Source organism: Onychomys torridus, chromosome 18 (genome assembly GCF_903995425.1).
Source record: "Onychomys torridus chromosome 18, mOncTor1.1, whole genome shotgun sequence".
NCBI lineage: Eukaryota > Metazoa > Chordata > Mammalia > Rodentia > Cricetidae > Onychomys > Onychomys torridus.
In genome coordinates, this window is record NC_050460.1 from 7710695 (window position 1) to 7735324 (window position 24630).

Consider the following 24630-nt stretch of genomic DNA (forward strand, 5'->3'; position numbering starts at 1 on the left):
TTTAAATCAGAATTGCTAAGCAACACATGCACTTCATATACTTTGCAGTGCTATGCACAGTGGACAAGCAGCAGGCGACCCAAGCGCCCCGTAAGAGATGCGTGGATGAAAAAACATCTCAAATAAAAACAGATGGTAACAACAGAACAAACAAGAAAGCCAAACCCCAAACAGCAACAACAAAACCCTGAGCCGCAGCAGCTCCTAACCACTGAGCAACCCTCCCTCCAGCCCCAACCTAACCACTGAGCCACCCTCCAGCCCCAACCTAACCACTGAGCCACCCTCCAGCCCCAACCTAACCACTGAGCCCACCCTCCAGCCCCAAGACCCTGGACTTTTGTTTTATTTTGTATTTTTTTTATTTTAAAGGTTGAAAAAATGCTAAGTATGGAAATAAACGGGAAAATGTATGACCAGTAGTCAGAAGATAAATTAAAATTAAATTACCCAGAAATTACTCAGACAAGGAAGTTAATAGATAAGTACATTAAAACAGTTGTAATTATTTCATACTTTGAAAGTTACAAGAAAAACTGAACATGTTTAGAAATGTAGATAGATGATCTGGGAAGGAGAGGATCAGGAATGTTCCCCGGAGCCTTGAGCATGCAAAGCGGGCATCCTACCACCTGAGCTATGAGACATAGAAAGCTTTTTTTAAAAAGACAGAGTCTCACTCTGCAGCCCTGGCTGGTCTGGAACTCCCACGTAGATCAAGCTGGTCTTGAACACACAAACGTCTGTCCACATCTGCCTCCCCAGTGCTGGGATTAAAAGTGTGCACCCGCTCACTGGCCTGGACTTCCTTTTCTCCTTTTCACTCTCCATTCTCTTCCTGTCTCTCTTCTTGTCTGTCTCTCTGTTTCTCTCTGTCTCTCCTGTGTGTGTAGTGTGAATATTTGTGTATCTGCGTGTGAGTGTGTGTATCTCTGTTAAGTGTGGGACTGTGTGTATCTGTGTGTCTGTGTTTGTGTGGGTATCTGTGTCTGCATGGTTATCTGTGTCTGTGTGTGTATCTGTGTTGTTTGTGTATCTGTGTCTGTATGTGCATCTCTGTGTATGTGTAGCTATGCCTGTGTGTATATCTGTGTCTGTGTATATATCTGTGTTGTGTGTGTATCTGTGTTGTATGTGTATCTGTGTTGTGTGTGTATCTGTGTCTGTGTGTATATCTGTGTCTCTGTGTGTATCTGTGTTGTGTGTTTATCTGTGTCTGTGTGTGTATCTGTGTCTGTGTATCTGTGTCTGTGTGTCTGTGTCTGTGTGTCTGTATATCTGTGTCTGTGTGTGTATCTCTCTGTGTGTATCTGTGTGTGTGTATCTGTGTCTGCATGTGTATCTGTGGTTTGGCCACAGGCTCTTTTACACACTGCCAGCCAAAGTCCTGCATATGATAGAAAACATGAAGCAGTTGTCTTTTTGAATCTGCTTCTTCACTTAACATAGTGATTTCTAGTGGCATCCACGTTCCTGAAAATGCCATGATTTCATTTTTAAAAATGTATTGTTATTGTTATCAGTATTGTGTATGTGCATGATGAGTGTGGGAGTGTATATGTTAGGTTGCATACATGCTTTAGTGCATATGTGGTGGTCAGAAGACGTTTGGTGTTCTAGGGTTAGAACTTAGGTTGTCGGGCCTCTGAGACAAACAATACCTGCAGAGCCATCTTTCCAGCTATGTGTGCACACGCATGTGCCTGTGCACAGGTGCACTCACATATGTGGAGGCCAGAGGATTCTCCTCTTTGATTGCTGGGTGATATAGGGTATCTTCTTTCACTGAATCTGGAGCGAAATTGGCCAACAAGCTTTGAGGATTCACCTGCCTGCTTCCCCAGTGCTGGATCTGGAGACGTGCACCACAGCTCCTGGATATTTACACCTGTCCTAGGATCCAAACTCCGGTCATTATGCTTACGCAGTGAGTGTTCTTGCTACATAGGGCGTTTAGAGAGAGTAGATGATTTAATGTGCCTGGCAGGTGTGGCTACTGTTATTATTGTTGAGGATGCTCACTCTGCATTTGTTGAGGACATAAGCAATGGGAGAAGGAGCCGAGAGAGGCGGGGTGCAGAATATATTCAGAGAATATTGAGTAATCCCATCTGTCAGAAGAGTAATAGCCTTATGGGCTCACGTTGTAAGAGTTTTTAATGTCACAATAAAGAGTGTGCATCTTATTTGGTAAGCAATAAGAAACAATGACAGAGTGTGTCCTCAGTTGGAAGAAAGGGCCAAAGAAAGAGAAGGTAGACCAGGAGAGAAGTACATGATGAGGAGAGGGTTCTAGGTGAGGGGTGGTGTGTCCGAATGTGGGACGGTGTTAGAAGAGACCATGATAAAGACATATGGGAAGGATGGGTACAGGCCGAGGAATGGGCTTAAGAGGGAAGTACGACGGCTATGTGGAGGATGGAAGGGGGGTCAGGGAGGCTAAATGGGGGATATCCTGGGACGTGGGGGAGATAAAAGGTGATGGAGGCAGGTAAGGAGCCAGTCAAGTGAATGGCACAGGTCATTTAAGACCGGGCAGCTCTTAGGGGACCATCTGAGCGTGCTCAGGCAGGGTCTAGGGGGGCAGAGTGGAACGTGATGTCAGAAAAAAAACGGCAGTGATGTAAAGGCTGGGGCGGTGGGGCGGTGATGTCAGGGCTGGTGCTGATGCTGGCGGCGCAGTGCATTGTGGGCAGCTCCCCACTCCGCTGCTGCCACCGCCGCCGCCGTCGCCCGAGGAGGATCCGGGTCGGGCCGCGCCGGGCCGGGATGGTCGGGGTCGGGAGGCCGCCGCCGCCGCGGGAGAGAGCGGGCCGCCCAGCGCCGCACTGAGCCGCCCCCGCCCCGCCCCGGCCCCGGGGGATGCGCCGCCCCGCGCCGCTGCCTTCGCCGCCGCAGCCGCAGCCGCAGCCGCAGCGGACACCGAGCAGGTGAGGCGGGGCGGGGCCGGGCGGGCGGGCCGGGGGTCCCTTCTGGGGTTCATCGGGCCTCCCGCCGGCCTCACCTCCGTGGCTCGGCTCCCATCCCGAAGCGGGCTTGGGTCTCCGTGGCTGCCGTCAGGAGCTGGGACGCTGGCCTACACTGCCTGGGCCGCAGCCTGAGGCCTGGAGCCGCTCCCTGCCCCCGCACGGACCCACCCTTCCCAGCCCATCCCCAGCGGCCCCCTCCCCAGCTCTCTCCCTAGGATTTCCCTCCTCGCTCTCCCGTCACCTCTGACAGGTCACTCAGCTGTCTCCAGACCCTCTCTCATCCCCAGTCCCTCCCTTCCTCCCACCAGCCTCCCTTTGACTCCCCAGCTGTGTCCAGAAGCCCCTCCCGTGGTCTCTTGGGGTCACTCCGTTCCTGCCACCACGGTCTCCTCCAGTCTCTAGACTTTCCCCCTCCCCTCACTCATCCCGTCTCTCTGACAGGCCCTGTTCTCTGCGCTCTTCTCAGCTCTTCTCTCCTGTTCTCTCCTCCTCACCTGGCCTCTGAGATTCCCACACCCACCTGCCTCACACCTTGCACAGCCACACATCAACACTTCTGCTCCCAAACCACAATATGCTCCTAAGCACTTAGCGCTCTCTCTCCACTTACCCCACATTCTCGGGCATGCACACAGCCATGCCTGCACACACACACACACACACACACACACACACACACACACACACACACACACACACGGACCTCAGAGGGCAGTAATCAAGCACCCAAGCTTGTCAACCCAGACTGGGATAGCTGGAGTCCACGGAGGCATCCTCTGGGAAGGGTGGTGGATAGAATGGCCAGCCCCCCAGCCCCATTCCTTTTAAGACTTTCCCAAGTATCAAGTGAGCAGCACACAGATTTCCCTCATCTGCCTGCAGAGCCCACCATATAGGACTAAGGCCCCTCCAATTGTTCAATTTTTTTTTTCCCAGAGCTGAGGACCGAACCCAGGGCCTTGCGCTTGCTAGGCAAGCACTCTACTACTGAGCTAAATCCCCAACCCCTCAATTGTTCAACTTTTTAATTTTTTTTTTTTTTCAGTACTGGGAACTGAATGTAGGGCCTTGCACTGACTTGTTAGGCAAATATCTTGCCATATCTCAATCCTCCCCTTTGGATTACATTTTATTTATTTTGTGTGTGGAGGGTGTGTGCCTGCCACGGCACACATGTGGAGGTCAGAGGACAAGATGCAGGGGTCTGGTTCCCTCTATTCATCACATGGGTCTCAGGAATCGAACTCTGGCTATCAAACTTGATGGTGAGGGCCTTTTCTCACAGAACTGCCTGGCAGGCCCCCAGGCCCCTTTTTATTAAAAAGTACATTTTTGGTGGTGTTGGGAGTTGAAGCTGGAGCCTTGACTGTGCTGGATGCGTACTCCACCACTGAGCTTCCTCCCCAGCCTGAATTTAACTCTTTCCCTTCCCCACTGTGCTGGGGCTCGGGCTGGGGCCATGGCCTCCTACACATTAGGAACTAAGCTCCAGCGGGTTCCTGCTGAGGCCTCCTCCACACATGTTTGACTGCATTGCCAATCTTCTTTGTTTAGTTTTGGTTTGGTTTGGTTTTGTTGTTTTCAGTCAGGGTATCTTGTAGCGCAGGCTGGCCTTGAACTTGCTGTATAGCCAAGACTGGTCTCAAATCCCTCATCCTCCTGCCTCCACCTCCAGAGTTCTGGGATCACAGTCTTGTCCTGGACTTATATTCTGGAACCCCACCCCATTTCCTTCCATCTCGCCTTTGTCGTCCCTGTCTTCTGAACTCCTGACAGCCTATGGCCCTGGCGTTGTACAGATTGGAGGAGACATTTCAGCTCAGTCATTTCAAAAAAAGCTAAAAAAGAGTGATAATGGGCATGCTTTCTCTTCATGTCCCACGGGAACACTGTGACCTGGAGAAGATGTCTCAGGTCCTTCACAACCCACCCTGCCCTTATCAGGATGTCTAGACACAGGACCTGAGAAGTTAGCCCTCTCGAGGAATGTCAGGCTCATGGAGTAACTGTAATGTCCTTTTCCCCATTTACAAAGAGCTTAGCTACAATTAGCAATTGTAGTGTCCCAACCTGTTTACAAAGAACTTTCCACTTCTCCTATGCCCAGTCCCCAGCCTGAATGACTCCCTTCACTCCTGTGTGAGGCTCTCCAGGGTCATGGTTAGTGTGGCAGAGAGCACATAAAGTGTCTGTAGATGAAAGATGAGGAGAAAAGATGTTGTATCCAAATCCTGTGCTGGCTTGGCAGAGATACCAGAAAGTCATCTTTATTGGCCCCTTCTCTACACATGCGCACACAAAGCAGAGGGGTCCGTGAACACAGGCACACACTGATGCGCGCGTGCACGTGCGCGCGCGCGCGCGCACGCACACACACACACACACACACACACACACACACACACACACGTTTCTTTGGATAAGGTGTGTCTTAGTACCTCTGAAGGTTGGGATACTGGTTCCAATGCTCAACTTCTATCTACCTAAGCACAGTAGAAGCTGCATCCCTCCTGGCTGGCTCCACACAGAGGTAGGAAGGGGCTTGCTGGCCCCCGCCTACCCAGACCTGTGGTTCTCTATTGCTCTCTGCCTTCCCTCAGACAGCACCTGCTACTCTGCTCTCCCCCAGTTCAGTTTGGCCCCCATGGAGTAGACACTGGGGTACCATCCCTCTGAAATCCATGGCCTGAGTCCATGGCCTTGTGTTCACTGTTGGCACACATCCTGGCTTCCCAGTCCTGCGGCTGCCAGCGGGGTCAGTGTCCACTGAGGGTGGTGGTCACCTCTCAACAATCCATCTGCCTCCATGCCACCCTCAAGGGGCTGTTGCACATGTCCTTGTTTTTCTTGATGGTCACATCTCTCTGGTTGGCTGGGTGGCCACTCTGATGAGGGTACCCCATGGCTTACCCATGCTCAGCAAGTCCTGCCTCTCAGGCAGCCAGCAAAGCAGAGCTCCACAGGAGTTGTGTGGCACAGGCTAGGTGTGGATGACTAGGACCACAGGTAGTGAGTGACTCAGGCTTGTAATTCTTGGGTCTCAGCCTTGCCCCCTGGCTAGCGCATCTTCCCCTCCTTAGTTTGGAATGTCTCTATGGTAAACGTTTCCCCCATGGCTTGTTCACATATCACTGCCCTCTCCTGTTTTTATCCTGTGTATCCTGTTGCTGATTTTCACACCTCCCATTTGTGGTTTATATTACCTCCCTTCCACTGACCTCCATCAGCAGAAGTATTTCTCCCAGTAACTCCTTGGGCATCAGACCCTCCCCCCAGCCCCACTCCACCCCACCCCGGCTTGGGAAGGATGCCTGCCAGCAGGATGGGGCTCCTCTCCACAGCTGTCAGGTGGTCTAGGGTGGCAGCCAGGCTGTTCACTGCCCTTCCTCACTCTCCCAGGTAGATGGCCCACCAAGGGCAGGCCCTGCGGACACCCCTCCCTCCGGCTGGCGGATGCAGTGCCTAGCGGCTGCTCTTAAGGACGAAACCAACATGAGTGGGGGAGGGGAGCAGGCCGATATCCTGCCGGCCAACTACGTGGTCAAAGATCGCTGGAAGGTGGTGAGTGAGAGACCTACCTGGGCAGCGGGAAGGGTCTGGGAAAGGAGAAGAAGAGATCTGGAGACTCCCTAAGACTGGTGCCCTTGGAGCCCTTACCCTAAATGGGAGGTGTCCTCGAGCTCATTTGCATACTGCTCAAATGTTATTTTTGCCCACTCATTCTCCCAGTACCTTCTCTCCAACCCGGCTCCCTCTCACCCCTTCCCGGGCTAGGTTGTGCTGGTCCAGCTCAGCCTGAACAACTCCTAGTTGGATGTCTAGGTGTGAGCTGCAGAGCCCGGGTGCGGAGGAGGGTGGTGGGGGAGGGGGCTCCTTCTCTGCCGCACCTTGGAGAAGGACATTGAGTGAGCATGTGTTCCTCCGCTTCCGCAGAGGACGGGAAGGCTTGGGTCTGGGGAAAGAGGCCCTGCGGGCTGCTCCCACCGCATCCGCACTCCATCTTCTCCATCCACCCTCCTCCCTTCCCGGGTTCCTGCGGCAGGTGCAACACGCCGAGACTCCATCTCCCAGCGTGCCCTGTTCCTCTAACCCAGGACTTCGGGCTCCTTGGCCTGCTGGGAGTTGTAGTCCGAGTTTATTCATGTCGGGGGCGGGCAGGGGGAGATGATATCCTGGGCGGGAGGGGGCCACGTTAGGGTCGGGACAGTGGTTGTGTCTGGGGAACCTACTGTCGGTCAGCCTCGTCCAAACCCTGTTTTCTCCATCGTTTTTAAGCACCCTGGTGTCCCCTTTATTGTAGGGCGGGATGATGTAGGGTGGTATAATGTGGGAAAAGTGTGTGCGACTGTGGGGTATGCACAGAAATGGGGATCCAGAGGGGAAGAAAGAACCATAGAGGTCAGATGTTTTCACTGTGTACAGTCGTGGTGTTCGCGTGTGCGCGTCCCTGTGCTTTGGTGTGGTGAGGCTCAGCTTACTAGGGGTGCTGGGTTGGAGAGGAGGGTGGGGCCTGGGTGCCGGCGGATCTCCATGGCAACCGTCCCCCGGCCGCGCAGGTCCTCTAGAGGGCCAAGGAGAGAGGCAAAGTAGCATTTTCAGGAATTGGAAGTGGGGGTGTTAGGAGATTCTTAGGGTCTCTGAAGCGGGATTCCAGAGAAGGAGTAAATGGACAGAAATGCAGGAGGGCCGGGGCAGCCATTAAAAAGGAAGGGTGCTTGGCAAAGCGAGAAGCGCTCCTTCAAGACCTCCGGGTCCCTGGCACACCAGCTTGGTGTCTGGTAGATGGGAGGCTGAATAACATTTGTACTGAAAAGGCAAGAAAAAGACTGTTCACACACACTGAGTTTAGACTAAAGACCTTGTTGTGCTCTGCGGAAGAGGGATGTGAGTGTGCAGGGAGAGACTTGGGGGCTGCTATGGGGAGGGCGAGTATGCCAGACCTGGACTGTCCTTTAGGCTGTCTCACGGTACCTTCCCCTGGAGAGCGAGAGACCAGGTGCCAGATGCAACCACTTTTCCGGCAGGGATGGGAGTGATGTGTGAGTGTGGGAACCGGGAATCATGGACCAGAGAGGGGCTGAGCCAGGAGAAACGGGGGTCAGCGATCTAGGAGGGATATTTAAAAATAGTAAGTTGTAGATAAATTTCTTTGAGCTACAAAATAAAATAAAAACAGCAAGTCGTTCTTGAGGGGTGATCCATGCAAGCAGCATAGCAAACGACAGTAATAGAAATCCTTGTGCTTGTGCTGTACCTTTTTAAAGATAACTTATTTGCTTTTCGTGCATTGGTGTTTTGCCTGCATGTGTATCTGTGTGAGATGTCAGATCTTGGAGTTACAGACAGTTGTGAGCCATCATGTGGGTGCTGGGAATTGAACCCGGATCCTCTGGAAGAGCACCAGTGCTCTTAACCGCTGAGCCATCTTTCCAGCCGCTCTGTGCCTTTCTTGTTCTCAGAGGCTGTGAAGGTGTCCTCTGGGGGTTATCTCAGGAACTGATGGAGTAGACACAGCAGTCACCAGCACACCTGTTTCATAGGTGTGATCAGCTAACTTTCCAGTTTCATGATCAGAAGACAGGCTGAGGGTTGTCTGCCACATGAACACAATCAGTAAAAATATCAGTCCATGTGAGACTTGGGGCCTTAGGGGTGAAAGATCTTTGTGACTTGTTTCAATCTCTCTCTCTCTCTCTCTCTCTCTCTCTCTCTCTCTCTGACAGGGTTTCTTTGCGTAGTTTTTGGTAACTATCCTGGATCTCGCTCTGTAGACCAGGCTGGCTTCCAACTCACAGAGATCCACCTGGCTCTGCCACCCGAGTGCTGGGATTAAAGGCATGTGCCACCACCACCCAGCTCGATCCCGACTCTTTTATTGAGGAGAAAAAGCAGAGACTCAAAAAGTTTACAAAACCTAGATAACTTTAGGTTGTCCAGAGTGGGACCAAGAAAAGGGTGTCGGGCTGGAGAGATGGCTCAGAGGTTAAGAGCACTGGCTGTTCTTCCAGAGGTCCTGAGTTCAATTCCCAGCAACCACATGGTGGCTCAAAACCACCTGTAATGAGATCTGGTGCCCTCTTCTGGCCTGCAAGGACACATGCAGACAGAACACTGTATGTATAATAAATAAATAAATCTTAGAAAGAAAGAAAGGAAGGAAGGAAGGAAGGAAGGAAGGAAGGAAGGAAGGAAGGAAGGAAGAAAGAAAGAAAGAAAGAAAGGAAGGAAGAAAGAAAGAAAGAAAGAAAGGAAGGAAGGAAGAAAGGAAGGAAGAAAGGAAGGAAGAAAGAAAGAAAAGGGTGTCTGTGCCAAATAAACTGAGGCTCTCTTGTGTTGTGTTTCTTCTCTGGTTTAGGGAGGTCCTTCAACAGGGGTTGGGATCGTCAAAGCACACAGAAGAAGAGAAACAGGGCCTGCTGAGGGTCGAAGGGTGTTCTCTTAAGGGGCTTTGAGCAGGGACGCCTTGTGATGTTCATGGGCCCTGGGCACTTTTGTCTCATAACACCTCCTTCTATAACAGGGTACTGAAAATTGCATTTTTATGACACATTGTTACAGAGAGTAATACATTCATATTCTAGACTGAGTTTTTCTTTTGGGCCTAAAAGTTCATTACTTTATCTTTTGGTTGTGAGCCTTGCCTTCAACAGCTAAGCCATCTCTCCAGCCCCACTTTTCATGGATCCCCAAAAATGTGAGGGGCCTAGTCACTGTGGCCAGTGGATGAGAATGCCTTCATCACAGAGCAGAAGGAAAGGATGCTGGCTGAGTGACCCCTCCCTAGGGATGGGGAGAGAAGTAAAGGAGGTTCAGTTTGGGGGGAAGGCCAATAAAGAAGCTGGGGCCCTGGGAAGCTGGGAGCAGGCATGTTCCCACCAGCAGGGAGTCTGAAGCCTTGAGTGTCAGCATCCACACTTGGGGTGCTCAGTGGTCCACTTCCTGTAACCTATGGCTCCTACTCGGTAGGTTCTGTCTCCAGCTGATGCAGTTTGGAGAAAATACAGCCCAGTTATCTACTAGCTGTGTGGCCTAGCCAAAGCATGGCAGGCCCTGGGCCTTGTCACTGTCCCTGTATGCACCACTTCGAGTCAGGTGACCCTCCTCCCTTGTGCTGCAGAGCCTGGGACTGACTGTGGTGAGGTCTGTGAGCCCCTCACATACCTATCCTGTCCTCTGTGCTCACACGCAGCAAGCTGTAGAAGGATGCGGACTAGGTTATTGTCTCCTGAGGCTAGAGCTCCCCAGAGACATGCCGCTGTCTCTAGAGTCTGGGTCCCTCCCATCTGGTTGTTAGGTTTCTGTTGTCACTAGCTTCCATCAGAGGAGGGTGCTGTGTGCTTCTTCCTCTCTCTGCCCTTTCTCTTCCATGTTTCCTCCCCACCTCAGAAACTTCACCCTTCCTCATAGTTCTGGCTTCCTCTTCTGTCCTTTACTGCTATGACTATTACATTTATTGGTGTGTGCTGTGGCTTTGTGTGTCAGGATGTGTGTGTGGAAGTCAGAGGATAACATGAGGCGGTTGGCTCTCTCCTTCTTCCATGTGGGTCTTGGGGATCAAACTCATGATGTCAGGCTTGGCAGCAAGCGCCTTTACTTGCTAAGCTCCTACCCATGTGTTCCTCCCTCTCTCCTTCCCTCCTTCCCCTTCTTTGGAGACAGGGACTCAAACATCCCAGGCTAGACCTGCTATGTATCGCAGGCTGGTATTGAACCTTTACCTCCTTCCCCTTTGTGCACCACCATGCCTGGTGGATGTGGTACTGGGATCGAACCTGTGTGCTAAGCAAGCACTCACTCTACTAACCAAGCTACACCCCTGACCCTGCTCTCCAGATAACTCACAATCTCCAGAACCCTGTGTCATCAGGGCAGTCGCCATGTCTGCCTGAAGCCATGTGTCTCTTATATTCTGCTCCTGTTTAGATACCTGTCTGGTGTGTGTGTGTGTGTGTGTGTGTGTGTGTGTGTGTGTTGGAAGGGATCTATACTCATGGGCTGAGCTATCTGTCTCAGAGGAGAGGCGGTGTGGGCGCTGACTGGGTCGGGAAAGTGGGTCCTCTCCTTCAAGAATGTCACCTGCCCATCAGTGGAGAATATAGTCAGCAGAGGTGGGCTGAGGAGCTGTCCAGCTTGATCCCTGAGCACAATTCTTCCCCTCATCCACAGCTGAAAAAGATCGGGGGCGGGGGCTTTGGTGAGATCTACGAGGCCATGGACCTGCTGACTAGGGAGAATGTGGCCCTCAAGGTGGAGTCTGCCCAGCAGCCTAAGCAGGTCCTCAAGATGGAGGTGGCTGTGCTCAAAAAACTTCAAGGTACCACCCTGGGGCTGGGGAGTGGGCAGGAAGAGGTGATGGAGCCAGGGGCTGGGGAAATGATGAGATCGGAGGCTTGAGTGAGGAAACGTAGCATGGTTGAGGAAGATCCTGGTGATGGAGCCAGGGTCTAAGAAAGATGGGACCAGAGTCTAGGAGAGTGACAGGGGGTGATGAAGGAGACTGTTGGTGATGGCCACACGAGGTGGGTCCTGGCTTACACTCAACTCTGGGACCAAGGGTGGGAGTGCCGGGCTATTACAGAGGCATTCCCAGAACCAGGGCTGGCACAGGATTCGAGAGGGTGCCAGAGGGATGGCTAAATGGCTCCAGGCTCAAAGCAATTCAGATTCTCAGAACCCACATAAGCGCTAGGTGGGCATGGCATATATACACACCACACACAACAAAGTGTGTTTTGTGCCCTTCAGGGAAGGACCACGTGTGCAGGTTCATTGGCTGTGGCAGGAACGAGAAGTTCAACTATGTGGTGATGCAGCTGCAGGTGTGTCCCTGGGACCTGACCCCCTGCCTCTTTCCCCAAGAGCTGGAGTGTGACTTGGGTGGAGCATGGATGGGGAAGGGAAGCATCGGTCCCTGATGGGATGGGTAGAGAGTAGGCGCGACCCTCTGGGGGCAAGGCTGTCATAGTGGTGGTAGCTGGGATGTGGCAGAGATGAGTCTTCCCCTTTCCTTTCCCATCCTATCCCTCTTACCCATCCCGCCCACCCTGCCCAGGGTCGGAACCTGGCTGACCTGCGCCGCAGCCAGCCGAGGGGCACTTTCACGCTAAGCACCACCCTGAGGCTGGGCAAGCAGATCCTGGAGTCCATCGAAGCCATTCACTCCGTGGGCTTCCTGCACCGTGACATCAAGCCGGTGAGCAATGTGCCTGAGCGCTCCTGTTGTCTGTGGGGCCTGGCCGCTCCGCTCCAGTGGGTGAACCTCATGAGCCTTCTTCTAAAAGAAGTCTTTTAAACACTTCCTGATCCGCACCAAACCCCATCTCCTCCTTCTCACCTCTTGGCCATGCCAGGCGGAGTGCCCAGCTCTCATCTCTGTCCATTCTTCTTCATCCCTCAACCCTCTGTAGTCCTCCAGTCTAGAGGTGAGGAGGTCAGGGGAGGCCATCTTGGATCTTGGTGCTAGTCAAGGAAAGTAAAATCCTCTCATTTAAAAGGGTAAAGAGAGAAGCCTGGGAAGGCTGAGTGAACAGCCCCAGGGCACACAGCGAGAAAGTTGCAGGGCGCCTGATTCTGAGCCGGGCAGCCATACCAAACCCTACTGCTCCTTTGGGAGCTGAGGGTTTGGAGTAGGATGGAGCAGGGAGCTGAGGGTTTGGAGTAGGATGGAGCAGGGAGCTGAGGGTTTGGAGTAGGATGGAGCAGGGCTCGAAGCTGTTGCCACCAATTCTGTGACTCAGGGAAGCATCCTTGGACCTTCTCCTTTCAGTGTCTCTAAATGAGGATAGTCATTCCTGCTCTGATGCTACAGTCATACCCACTCGAATCTGGGTGGGTGTAAGAATCCATGGGCTGGGGGCCCTTCAACGCTGGCATAGCAAAACCTCAGTGAGTCTGGGGTGCTGGACCCCAGCTCACAGCTGCTGTCTTCCCACAGTCCAACTTTGCCATGGGCCGGCTGCCCTCTACCTACAGAAAGTGCTACATGTTGGACTTTGGGCTGGCCCGGCAGTACACTAACACTACAGGAGACGTCCGGCCCGTGAGTACCACTGGGCATCAGGATGGTGGGGCTCTAAGAATTCTCTGGTATGGGGACATTTCTCCTTGTAGCTGCCTAAGCAGGCTTGGTGTTCTTTTAAGGATCAGTACATCCAACCCTGCAGTGACAGCTGGTACCTGGATGAGGTGGGCAGTTAGTTTTGGTGGTGGTAAGGTTGGCAGTGTGGCTGAGATGTGGTCTCTTCTTTGCAGCCTCGGAATGTGGCCGGGTTCCGGGGGACTGTTCGCTATGCCTCGGTCAATGCCCACAAGAACCGGGTGAGTGGGTGGCATGCCCTGAGTCTAAGGGCTGAAGGTAGAAAGACAAAGCTGGGTATGGAGGGAGCTGTGGATGTCAAGGTGGGGAAAAGGAATTGGGGTATGGGCTGCAGCCTGGAGATGTAGGGAGGTTTCCCTGTTGTCTGCCCCTGATGTCCTTCTCTTCTGGGCCTCCATTATCTCTCTCCCCACTGAAAAGCCCCTTTTTTGAAGGGACAAAACATACTCAGGCTGGGCAGTGGTGACACATGGCTTTAATCCCAGCATTTGGGAAGAAGAGCCAGGCGGATCTCTGTGAGTTCGAGGCCAGCCTGGTCTACAGAGTGAGTTCCAGGACAGGCTCCAAAACTACACAGAGAAACCCTGTCTCAAAAAAAACAAAACAAACAAAAAAACCATACTCAGAACTTTTTACTGTGGTGTCTATGTACTGAGGTATAAGATGAGCCACAGCCTCAGAGAGACCCTAGCATTGTCTATCTGGGTCTGGGTGTCAGAGGTCCCCAGAAAAGGGTCCACCACCCCTTCCCAGAGGAGGACTGGAGAACTTGAGGTGACTCTCCCTCCCCTCTCAGGAGATGGGCCGCCACGATGACCTGTGGTCTCTCTTCTACATGTTGGTGGAGTTCGCAGTGGGCCAGCTGCCCTGGAGGAAGATCAAAGACAAGGTGAGGCCCCCACAGCTGGGTGGAAGAATCGGAGGGGACTAGCTGGGGCCTTACCTCCTGTGTCCGCTCCCCTCCAGGAGCAGGTGGGGATGATCAAGGAGAAGTACGAGCACCGGATGCTCCTGAAGCACATGCCATCCGAGTTCCATCTCTTCCTGGACCACATCGCCAGCCTTGACTACTTCACCAAGCCTGATTACCAGGTGTGACCCCCAGCCTGGGGCACCACTCAGAGGTCCCTGTCCCCTAACAGTGACCGTTCCCCGCCCCCGCAGCCTGGCATACTTCAATGCCCCTGCATCTGCCCCTGGACTTGTAACTATACCAAACTGTTCTTGCCCTTACAAACAGTAGTCACTGCTAAGATTTCTCACGAGCTGACCCTCCCCAGTATAAGTACTGTTCTTGTGTTATCACATTCAAGCTTCAAAATAAGGGTCTGGGGCAGGGGCATGATCATACACACCTTTAATTCTAGCACTTGGAGTTGGGGGGTGGGGGTGGATGTCTCTGTGAGTCTGAGGACAGCCTGGTCTCTGCTGTCCATAGAGAGTTCCAGGCCAGCTGGGGTACAGAGTGAGAACCTGGGTAGGGGAATGACCATGATGTCTGACAGCAGAACTCTGTAGGAAGCTACCTGGGATGATTGTTCACAGATGAGAAACTGAGATTAGAGAGACACCGTGGCTAAGAGCAGGGCTGGGCTCATTGCTTAGTGATGGGGCAGACTCTTTAGTATGTCACTGTAACCATTGTAGAACTCTCTTCCCAAACCTGGACAGGCCCTCCCCTTCTTCACCCTGTCCTACAGTGTGGCAGACAAGATCAGATAATGATCCAGAAAGAGATGCAGTGGACCTGAGACTCTCAAGCCTCTCCTGGCCTAACATAGCATGCTGTAGCAAATTACAATTTCTGTTGTTTTTGAGACAGGATTTCATGTAGACCAGCTGTCCTCACACTCAATATGTAGCTGGAGATAACCCTGAACCTCTGACCCTCCTGCCTCCACCTCCTGGATTTTAGAATGTGCCACCAGCCCTGTGTTTTACCATGCCTGAGAGTGAACCCAGGGCTTCCTGCATGCTAAGCAAGCAGACCTTCTACTAACATAGCCACATAACCAACCTCAGTAAACTTCTCTTTTGTAAGTAGAGGGTGTGTGTTCTAAAATTGTGATTTAAACAATAATTGGCCATGTGTGGTGATTCACAGCTGCAATCCCAGAACTCATGAGGCGGAGGCAGGGGCATCACAAATTTGAGGTCAGCCTGGGCTACATAGGGAGACTCTCTCTCAACAACAACAAAGATCAGGGCTAGGGAGATGCTTCATTGGTCAACAGCACATGCTGATCTTGCAGCGGACCCAAGTTCAATTCCCAGCACCGTGCCAGGAGTTTCACAACCTCATGTAACTCTAGCCCCAGGGGACCTGATGACATCTTCTGGCACCCACAGGCACCTGCATTCATGTGTATAACACCCCCCCCACACACACACACGCACAATTTTTTTTAAATAAAATAAACACAAAAACCAAAATCAAACACATAGTGTTATGTACTGCATAATCATATGACTATACCAGCACTACCACACACTGGATTGATGTTCTACAATGTCACAATGGCTGTGACATCACCAGGTGATAGGAATTTTCCAACTTCTCAGTATCCTCATGGTACCATCCTCACATTCATCACTGTGGAGAGGGAGACTGACTCCAGGTCTAAGGCTCTCCCCATGGCTCCGTCACCTCATGGGACCTATCATACTGCTGGGAGAATGTAGACACATATCAGCAGTGTTTGCCCAGAAGCCACTCTGGATGAGGCACAGTGCTGCACACCACGGTGAACTGGAGAGTGTCAATCACACAGCTGCAGCCACTGAAGCAAGTGGCCCCTGTCATCAGAGTGCCTTCCCTGGGCTCCGAGGAGAGCCAGCCCAACGCTGAACGGCTTGGGCTTCTCAGAGCTCTCGTAGCCACCTGCTACCTCTTGAACCCAACGTCCCAGTTGCTGGTGGAGCTGACACCGACTCCTGGTCCCAGCTCAGCCTCATTGAGTCCCTTGGTCCACACAGTCATGACCGCCTACATGCTGAGCCCTGTGATGTCGGCTAGAGGTGTAGAATTGGCGGGAAGCATGTAAGGAGTAATGCAAATGGATGCTCTGTGCCCAGTGCTGGGAGAGGAACTGAATGGGAGTGAGTCAGGTGTCAGCAGAGGACTGTGAGAGAGGCACCCATCAGAGGCAGTAGTCTGCAGAGAGTCCTAAGACCGTGAGGGAACCCAGTGGTTCAGGGCCACTCATGTGCCTGTTCAGATGATAGAAATGGCAGCAGAGTCTGGGGACTGTCCTCGAGGGATAGGTCTCAGGACTAGCATCCATCTGGTGGGGCTTAATCCAAGATGAGAATTTGCATACTGCTTTGTGCTATGCTTTCATTTAAAGTCAATGAGCACTGCTCCTTCCAATGCCCCCCTAGGCCCATCCCTGGCCCGGAAGCCCCCATTTCCCTCCTGCAATCCCCTCTGTTGCCCCTTCCACCTGGCCAGCCTGGGGTCACCCCTCTATCTTCCTGCTGCCCACCCCCCGCAGTTGATCATGTCGGTGTTTGAGAACAGCATGAAGGAGCGGGGCATTGCTGAGAATGAGGCCTTTGACTGGGAGAAGGCGGGCACCGACACCCTCCTGTCCACAAGCACCTCCACCCCACCCCAGCAGAACACCCGACAGACAGCAGCCATGTTCGGGTGAGTCTGAGTCAGGGGCATCATGGTGGGAGGGTAGCCTCACCTGGAGTGAGCCTCACCCGGAGCCGTCACCCCAGAAGCCAGCCCTCTCATCCTCTTTGGGCACCCCTAGTTGTATCTTCATGCTGGATGCCTGGCTGTCCTATCACAGTCTACCTTGAACCTAAGCATGGCATGGGTATCTTCTTCATACTTTTGAACTTTTGACTAAGGAAGAAATCCTGGAGAAACAGTTTGAACCCCACAGCCTGCCTTTCTCACTGTAAATAATGAACATGTATGTCTTACATCATCCAAACGCCACAGGGGCAAGGGAGACATTGATTCCTGTCTTCACAGAGCCTCAGCCGGTGCTGGGATGTCTGCAACCATGTGGCCAGTAGCTTCAGAACCATGTGGGGCATGTGGAAGGGAACCTGGGGAGGCTCCTGACTAAGAAGGGTTCCCACCTCTACTAGTCAGGATTCTTTAGGGGAACAGATAGAATGAATGTATTTATTAGAATGACTTTTAGGCTGTGATCCAGCTAGTCCAGCAATGGCTATCTATCAATGGAAGGTCCAAGAATTAGTAGTTGTTCAGCCCCTGAGGCTGAATGTCTCAGCTGGTCTTCAGTATACACCAGAATCCTGAAGAACTAGGCTCTAAGGCCAGTGAAGGAATGGATTTGCCAGGGAGACCTAGAGCAAGCAGCAAAGAGAACAAGCTTCCTTTTTCCATGTCCTTTATGTAGGCTGCCAGCAAAAGGCATGCCCAGATTAAAAGTGGATCTTCAGATTTTGAAAGATCTGGGTTAAAGGTGTAGCTTTCCACTTTAAAGATCCAGATTAGAAATGGATTTCAAATTATTTAATTAAGAAGACTCCCTCACAGGTGTGCCCAGCCATTTGGGTTTTAGTTAAATGCAGATGTAGTCAAATTGGTAACCCAGAATAGCCATCACATCACCTAACCCAGGGCCACCATTGGAGGGAGATGTCATAGAAATTGCTGGCACACCACGATGGCCCGATTCTGTGCTGAGGCTGCTTGGGGAAGTGGGGTATGATAGTACATGTCTACTTCCAGCATTTTTGGAAGGATGAGGCAGGAAGATTATGAGTTTGAGACTAGTGTGGACTACACAGGGAGACCTTGTTTTGAAAACAGAGAGGAGCCTGGGAATGTGGCTCAGTGGATAAAGCACTTTCAGTCCAAGCATAAGGACCTGAGTTAGGGTTCCCAGAACCCACATAAGGGGGACACAGTATTGTGTCCCTGTAATCCATGTGTCCCTAAGGTGAGATGGGAGGCAGGGCCAGAAAGCCCCCTGGAAGCTTGCAGCTCAGGCCAGCCTGATGCACAAGAGAACCTTACCTCAGTGGATCCTGGGAGCTAGCTGGCCAGTCTAGCTGAAATGGCAAATTCCAGGTTCACTGAGAGACCTTGTTGCAAAAATCAGGGTGAGGGCTAGGTGTGGTGACACACACTTTTGATCTCAACACTCAAGAGGCAGAGGCAGACAGATCTCTGGGAGTTTGAGACCAGCCTGATCTACATAGCAAGTTCCAGATAAGCCAGGACTGCATAGTAAGACCCTGTCTCAAAAAATAAAACAAACAAATGTGGGGTGATGGTGGCACACACCTTTAATCCTAGCACTTAGGAGGCAGAGCCAGGCAGATCTCTGTGAGTTTGAGGCCAGCTTGGTCTACAGACTGAGATCCAGGACAGGCTCTAAAGCTACACAGAGAAACCCTGTCTCGAAATAAATAAATAAATAAATAAATGAACAACAACAACAAAAAAAAAAACAAAAAAAAAAAAAGTGAGGAACCATAGAGGAAGACATTCCCATACTAACCTCTGGTCTTCACATGCATGCAAACATGTGAGCACACACACACACACACACAATTATGTCTCAAGATGGAGGCAGGCCAACCGCTAAGGTTGTCATCTGACCTCCACATACATACTGTGTCATATACACTTGTGTACACACACTCACAAAGATAAAAATAAACTAAACAAAAACAAAGTAAATAAAATTTATTAATGAGCTAACATGTGGAGCTGGAGAGATGGCTTGGCAGTTAAGGACTCTGGCTGTTCTTGCAGAGGACCTGGGTTTGATTCCCAGCACCCACGTGGTGGTTCACAGTTGTCTGTAACTCCAAAGCAGGGGATCCACCGCCCTCTTTTGGCTTTCTCAGGCACTGCACACACATGGTGCGCATACATACATGCAGGCAAAACACTCTTACACATAAAAGTAAATACATCTCTTTTTAAAAGGTCTCTGGATAAGGAGTATAAAGGGGTATTTACAGACTTGTTCTGGGGCCTGAAGGGAGCCAGCCACTGACAGTGGGCTGCAGCAAGGGTGGACATGTTCTAGTCCCTGCTGGCCATATTTCCTTGAAGCCCCTGCCAACTTGAGGATGGTCTGGTCTCTTGTGGGTCAGGGATGGCAATGGAGTGTTCACTCTGGAGGTGGTCCCCAGGGCCTGTGCTGGCAGAGAGTAAAGGAGAAAAGGGAGAAGGGCATCCCTACCAGCCTTACCAGTGACTCTCCCTGGCCTCCCCAGAGTGGTCAATGTGACACCAGTGCCCGGGGACCTGCTTCGTGAGAACACTGAGGATGTACTACAGGGCGAGCACCTGAGTGACCAGGAGAACGCACCCCCGATCCTGCCTGGGAGGCCTCCGGAGGGGTTGGGCCCTGGTCCCCATCTTGTCCCCCACCCTGGGGGTCCCGAGGCTGAATTGTGGGAGGAGACAGATGTCAACCGCAACAAGCTACGCATCAACATCGGCAAAGTAATTGCATCCAGGCAGAGGGTGTGGGCGGCCTTCCCCATCTGGGTTCCCAGCCCTTGACCCCATCCTCCCAGTCCACCACCACCTTGCTTCACGTCTCTTTTCCCCCAAGAAAGCCCCTTACCCTTAGCCAGCTTGTCAACCCCAACTCACAGCATCACCTCTCCTACAGACCCCCTGTGTGGAGGAAGAGCAGAGTCGAGGAGTAGGGGTCCCCAGCTCCCCAGTGCGTGCCCCCCCAGACTCCCCAACAACTCCAGTACGGTCTCTACGCTACCGAAGGGTCAACAGCCCGGAGTCGGAGAGGCTGTCTACAGCAGCTGACGGGCGGGTAGAGCTGCATGAGAGAAGGTGAGTTTGTAGACAGGGGTTCGGGGTGACAAAGGCCCTCTGGTCCCGTGCGCCTTCATCAGCGTGGCTGGTCTGTGAAAGTTCATATATGAGGCAGTAGTTGAGGAACCCTAGAAAGCATGGTGAGAGTATGCTTGGCCTGGGGTCAGGCTCAACAGAATTGGGGCCAGTTGGTGCCCTCTGGTGGGGTATCCAGAGAGGAAAGAGTGGACAGGCCAGTTTCTGGGCCCAGGCCTCGGTTCTAGAGGACTTTTTCCTAGATAACGATTCACAGATTCTGGAGAGCAGCAGAGGTGAGCTTCCTTTGGCCTGCAGGCAGAGAGCTGAGAAAGGGGTTTAAGGGGCTGCCGGTGGCAGGGTGGGACAAGTTTTGGGGGTGTAAGGGGTATGATTGGGGGCAAGGGGGACCTAGCAGGAACCTGGCTAATGAGGAGAAGGTTGGGGGGCGGCGCTGAGGGAACTGGCTTTTGGGAAGGGGGAGGAGTGTCAAGTCGGCCGTGGGCGGGGCGTAGCTGGCAGGGGGGGGGGGGGTGGGGGGGGGGGTGGGGGGGAGGTAGGGGGGGTGGGGGGGTGTTGCCGAGTCACCACCTGAGTGGGTGGGACACGGGGGGGGGGGCATCTGGAGGATGAAATGTCACGGTTTTCCTTTGCTCCATGGTAGACCAGGGCCTTCTGTGCACTAGGAAAGGAAAAGAGGCCCTTAGCCATGCAGGAAGAGGGCATCCTTTCTGATACCTGCTCAGTGTCTTTCCTAGTGACCTACATCAGCCTTGCCCTGGACCCTGCCCTAAACTGTCCTAACCTTCCAGATTGAACACAGTGCTAGTTTGGGGGCTAGACAAACCAAAGACAGGTCTGGGTCCCTGAGTGTGTAGCAGCACTCACTCCCGAAACTGGGCTGTCCTCCCAGGCGCCAGACACCTCACCTTCACCCATGGCGGCATGGAGTCCCTTGGTAGAGAGGGTTCTGGACACAGAGAAGGAAGGAAGGGATGTGAGTGGAGACAGAGGGGCAAGGACCTGAGCAAGACAGTTTGGAAGAGCTGCCCGCTCAGAAGGAACTTTGAGCAAGTCCGTTCGGGTCACAGGAAGTGCTCCTTCGGGGGTGGCAGGAAGAGAGTGTTACAGAAGGTTCAGGATGGCACAGGGAAGGGGTAGGATGGCCTAGTGGCCCTGGGGCACAAGAAAGTATGGAGCAGACAAGGCTGGGGTGTCCCAGGTCTCTCTCTCTCTCTCTCTCTCTCTCTCCCTCTCCCTCTCCCTCTCCCTCTCCCTCTCCCTCTCCCTCTCCCTCTCCCTCCCTCTCCCTCCTCTCCCTCCCTCCCTCCCTCTCCCTCTCCCTCTCCACATGCAGGGACATGCGCACACAGTCCACCTTCTGTTTTGTTACCTTCTGTCCTTCATGCCCCTCAGAACAAACTGCTCTCAGGAAAAGAGCTGTTTGCAGAAAGCCCCAGGGCGGCCTCTGTCAATGGTGTTTGATTGTAAGCCTTACTCACAAATACAAATATGATGTCAAATGGGATTGGGCAGTGCCGTGCAGGCTGGGCGGAGTCTTTTAGAAGCACTAATGGGAATTCTGCTCTGCACATCTCCCCTCTGCAGCTGAGTCTCTGAACGCTAATGAGCCCTGCTCATGGGTTAGGCCTGGTTTTCCTGGTGTTCTGGGGTCAGGAGCCAACACTTCCTCCACATGTAGCATCTTCCTTTAACACACACACACACACACACACACACACACACACACACACACACAAGCCCATACAGTATAAGAAGCACCCTCCCTTTGGGGCTGGCACCATGCCAAACATGTTCTGGGTGTTGGGTGAGAGTCAAAGGCATAGTTCAAGATGACGAGAAGATGACCCAGGCAGGATCCATGCCCTGAGGTCAAAGGTTAGAAGAACCCAGACCCTGCCAGGCAAAGGTCACAGTCTATTTGTAAGGAAGACAGATACACCAGCAGAACTGAGATCCATGGTGTGATGGGGGCTCAGGGTACCTTCTCGGGGCAAGTAACTGTCCATGCAGGAAGGGGAGGGTTCACTCCAGGAAGTGCTTCAGAGTAGGGTCAGAGAGCAGAGGATGGAGGCAATGGCTGTGGGGGTGAGGGTGGGCAGTTAAGGAAAAGTGGGTGATCTGAGACAGACCTGGTTAGGGAAAGAGAGGCCCTGGTACAGGCTAAGATGCAGACTCCAACTTGGGGCTGGGGACTGCAAGGCCCAGCCTACCTGGGGTTAAAAGCACCAGCTGGGCAGGACCAGAGGGTGTCAGTAGTGGAGCTGGAAACCATCTGTAAACTCAAGAGCCAGCTGGTACATTTGCCCTGGATGCAGCGGGAGGGAGCCACAGATGGAGCGTCAGTACCTGCTGAGTGTTGGAAAGACTAGCTTCCCTGGAGTAGCCCAGAGGAGAGGGATGGACTCGTTTTCTGCATGTGCATGTGCCTGGGATATGGTAAGCATCAAGGAATACTTATTGAATGAATGCATGGTAGGTGGATGGATAACTGACGTGTTTCTTAGAAAGCCATGTTGCAGGAGTCACCCTCTACCCTGCCCCTGGCTTGAGGTCCTGGGGATCTCAGAGGCCAGCACTGAGCTCCATTCGGGTGGCTCTTGCAGGTCACGGATGGATTTGCCTGGCTCACCCTCACGACAGGCCTGCTCCTCCCAGCCAGCTCAGATGTTGTCAGTGGACACAGGCCATGCTGACAGGCAGGCTAGTGGCCGAATGGACGTGTCAGCCTCTGTGGAGCAGGAGGCCTTGAGCAACGCCTTCCGCTCGGTGCCACTGGCTGAGGAGGAGGACTTTGACAGCAAGGAATGGGTCATTATTGACAAGGAGACAGAGCTGAAGGACTTCCCTCCTGGGGCTGAGCCAAGCACATCAGGTACCACGGACGAAGAGCCTGAGGAGCTGCGGCCTCTGCCTGAGGAGGCTGAGGAAAGGAGACGTCTGGGGACAGAGCCCGCTGTCAGGCCCCGAGGACGTGGCATGCAGACACTGGCAGAGGAGGACCTGCGGCAGATGCTGCCCCAGCCCGCACCACCTCAGCTGAGCCAGGCTGATGGCCGATCAGAGACATCACAGCCACCCACGCCTGGCAGCCTTTCCCACTCGCCCCTGCACTCGGGACCCCGCCCTCGACGGAGAGAGTCGGACCCCACAGGCCCTCAGAGACAGGTAAGACTGGGCTTAAGTATGACTTTCCCATCCTGAGACCCCCAGAGTTCTGCAGCCAGGCCTTGTGTGCCCCATTGTGGCCCCTCTGGCCCAGGAACCTGGCAGTGACAGGGCCATGGTGGAGACAACCAGGTATGAAGGGTCCACACCATGTGTGGAGACAGACAGGCTTAGGTTGTGGGATAAGTCTTGCATTATGAGGAGTACAGCTAGGTGACAAAGCAGGAAAAAGGCCCCCTGGGCCCCAGGGACTGCCACTAGTGGTGGCAGTCTTCAGCACAGTATCATGAGGGTGTAAAGCTGGTCCCGGGGCTGTCACAGAAGCTTTGGCACCGCACTGAAGGGATGGGACTGACCCTGGAGGCGTGGTAGCCCACTGAAGACTTTTACATAGTATGGCACTATGGTGGCTTTGAGACTTTTGAGCGATCCCCTAGGCTGCTTTGTAGAAAATGAATTGAAAGGGTAAAAAGTTAGAAGCAGGAAGGTCACGTGTCTTCAGTGGCAGGAGTACTCTGGTGGCCTGTGTAGACTGTGATGTGGAGCAAGGTGGATGGATGGAGAACAGAAGGGCTATGATGGAGGGCAGGTCGGGGGTGACAATGTCTTACTAGATGCCCGGGCTTCTGATGGCAACAATGCTGAGTGGCTTTGAGGGTGTGTGTGGATTCAGACTGGGCACAGTGACCTCTTGATATCTGAAGGATGGCCATGCTGTTATCCGTTGATCAGGAGAGAGATTTCACCTGGACTCATAGGAACCCTGGAGTGTGTGCTGTCACCCACATGCAGGGTGGGGGTCCAAGAGCTGGAGCAGGAGCTAGGAAATGCTCACATGTGGAGGAGTGAGGGAAAAGGGAGTCCTTAATCCCGACCAGAGGAACCAGAATGTGGAAGAAAGATTAGGGAGAGATGAGCAAAATCAGGGTGGGATAGGACTGGTGGCGGCCAGGGAAGAATCCGGAGAGCAAAGCATGGACAAAGCCCTGGGTTTGATTCCCAGTGCCACATAAAACCAGTGTGTTGGTGCACTCCTGCAATTCCAGTACTTGGGAGGTAGGGCAGGAAGGCTGGCAGGTCACTATCCTAAACTGCATCGGGAGTTCACAAGAATAGGCATGTTGGGAGCCCTGTCTGGCTTCTCCCCCCTCCTCCTCCTCCTCCTTCTCCTCCTCTTCCTCTTCCTGGTGTTTTGAGACAGGGTCAAAGGCTGGTTTCCAGTCCTTCAGCCTTCAGAGCTTGTGAGGTTACAGGCCCTCACAACTCTACCTAGTTTAGATGAACAGACTGAAGAAGCAGTGTGGGAGGGTAAAGGATTTGGAAATGCTGGTCTGAGGATCTGAGGCATGTCTCATGGTGGTAACGGTGGTGTGTGTGTGTGAGAGTGTGTGGGTTTTATGTTTCCTCTTAAGGACAACCCTGTCAGAATAGGTTTGTAGCCACTGTTCTGGCCAAGCTTCTCTATGTGGCATGCCAGCTGACCTCTGACTGAGAAGTGAACATCATCTCTTACACGGTCTCAGGGCCTGAGGCTTGTTACACTTGGTGGTCTTACATTGGATCTTTGTGTGGTGCCT

General features: G+C 52.8%; 1 protein-coding gene across 1 annotated transcript in view; it reads left to right on the forward strand.

The window, feature by feature from the left end:
• Positions 1-2878: 2878 nt before the first annotated feature.
• The window catches only part of Ttbk1 (tau tubulin kinase 1), a 43599-nt gene continuing 21847 nt past the window's right edge, over positions 2879-24630 (forward strand). Inside the window, 13 exon segments of the mRNA XM_036167938.1 lie at positions 2879-2930; positions 6369-6530; positions 11136-11283; positions 11715-11788; positions 12022-12162; positions 12904-13008; positions 13221-13286; positions 13862-13954; positions 14032-14157; positions 16560-16714; positions 19285-19516; positions 19689-19867; positions 22492-23053. Of these exon segments, the coding sequence (XP_036023831.1) occupies positions 6423-6530; positions 11136-11283; positions 11715-11788; positions 12022-12162; positions 12904-13008; positions 13221-13286; positions 13862-13954; positions 14032-14157; positions 16560-16714; positions 19285-19516; positions 19689-19867; positions 22492-23053 (1989 nt within the window). The 5' untranslated portion in view covers positions 2879-2930; positions 6369-6422.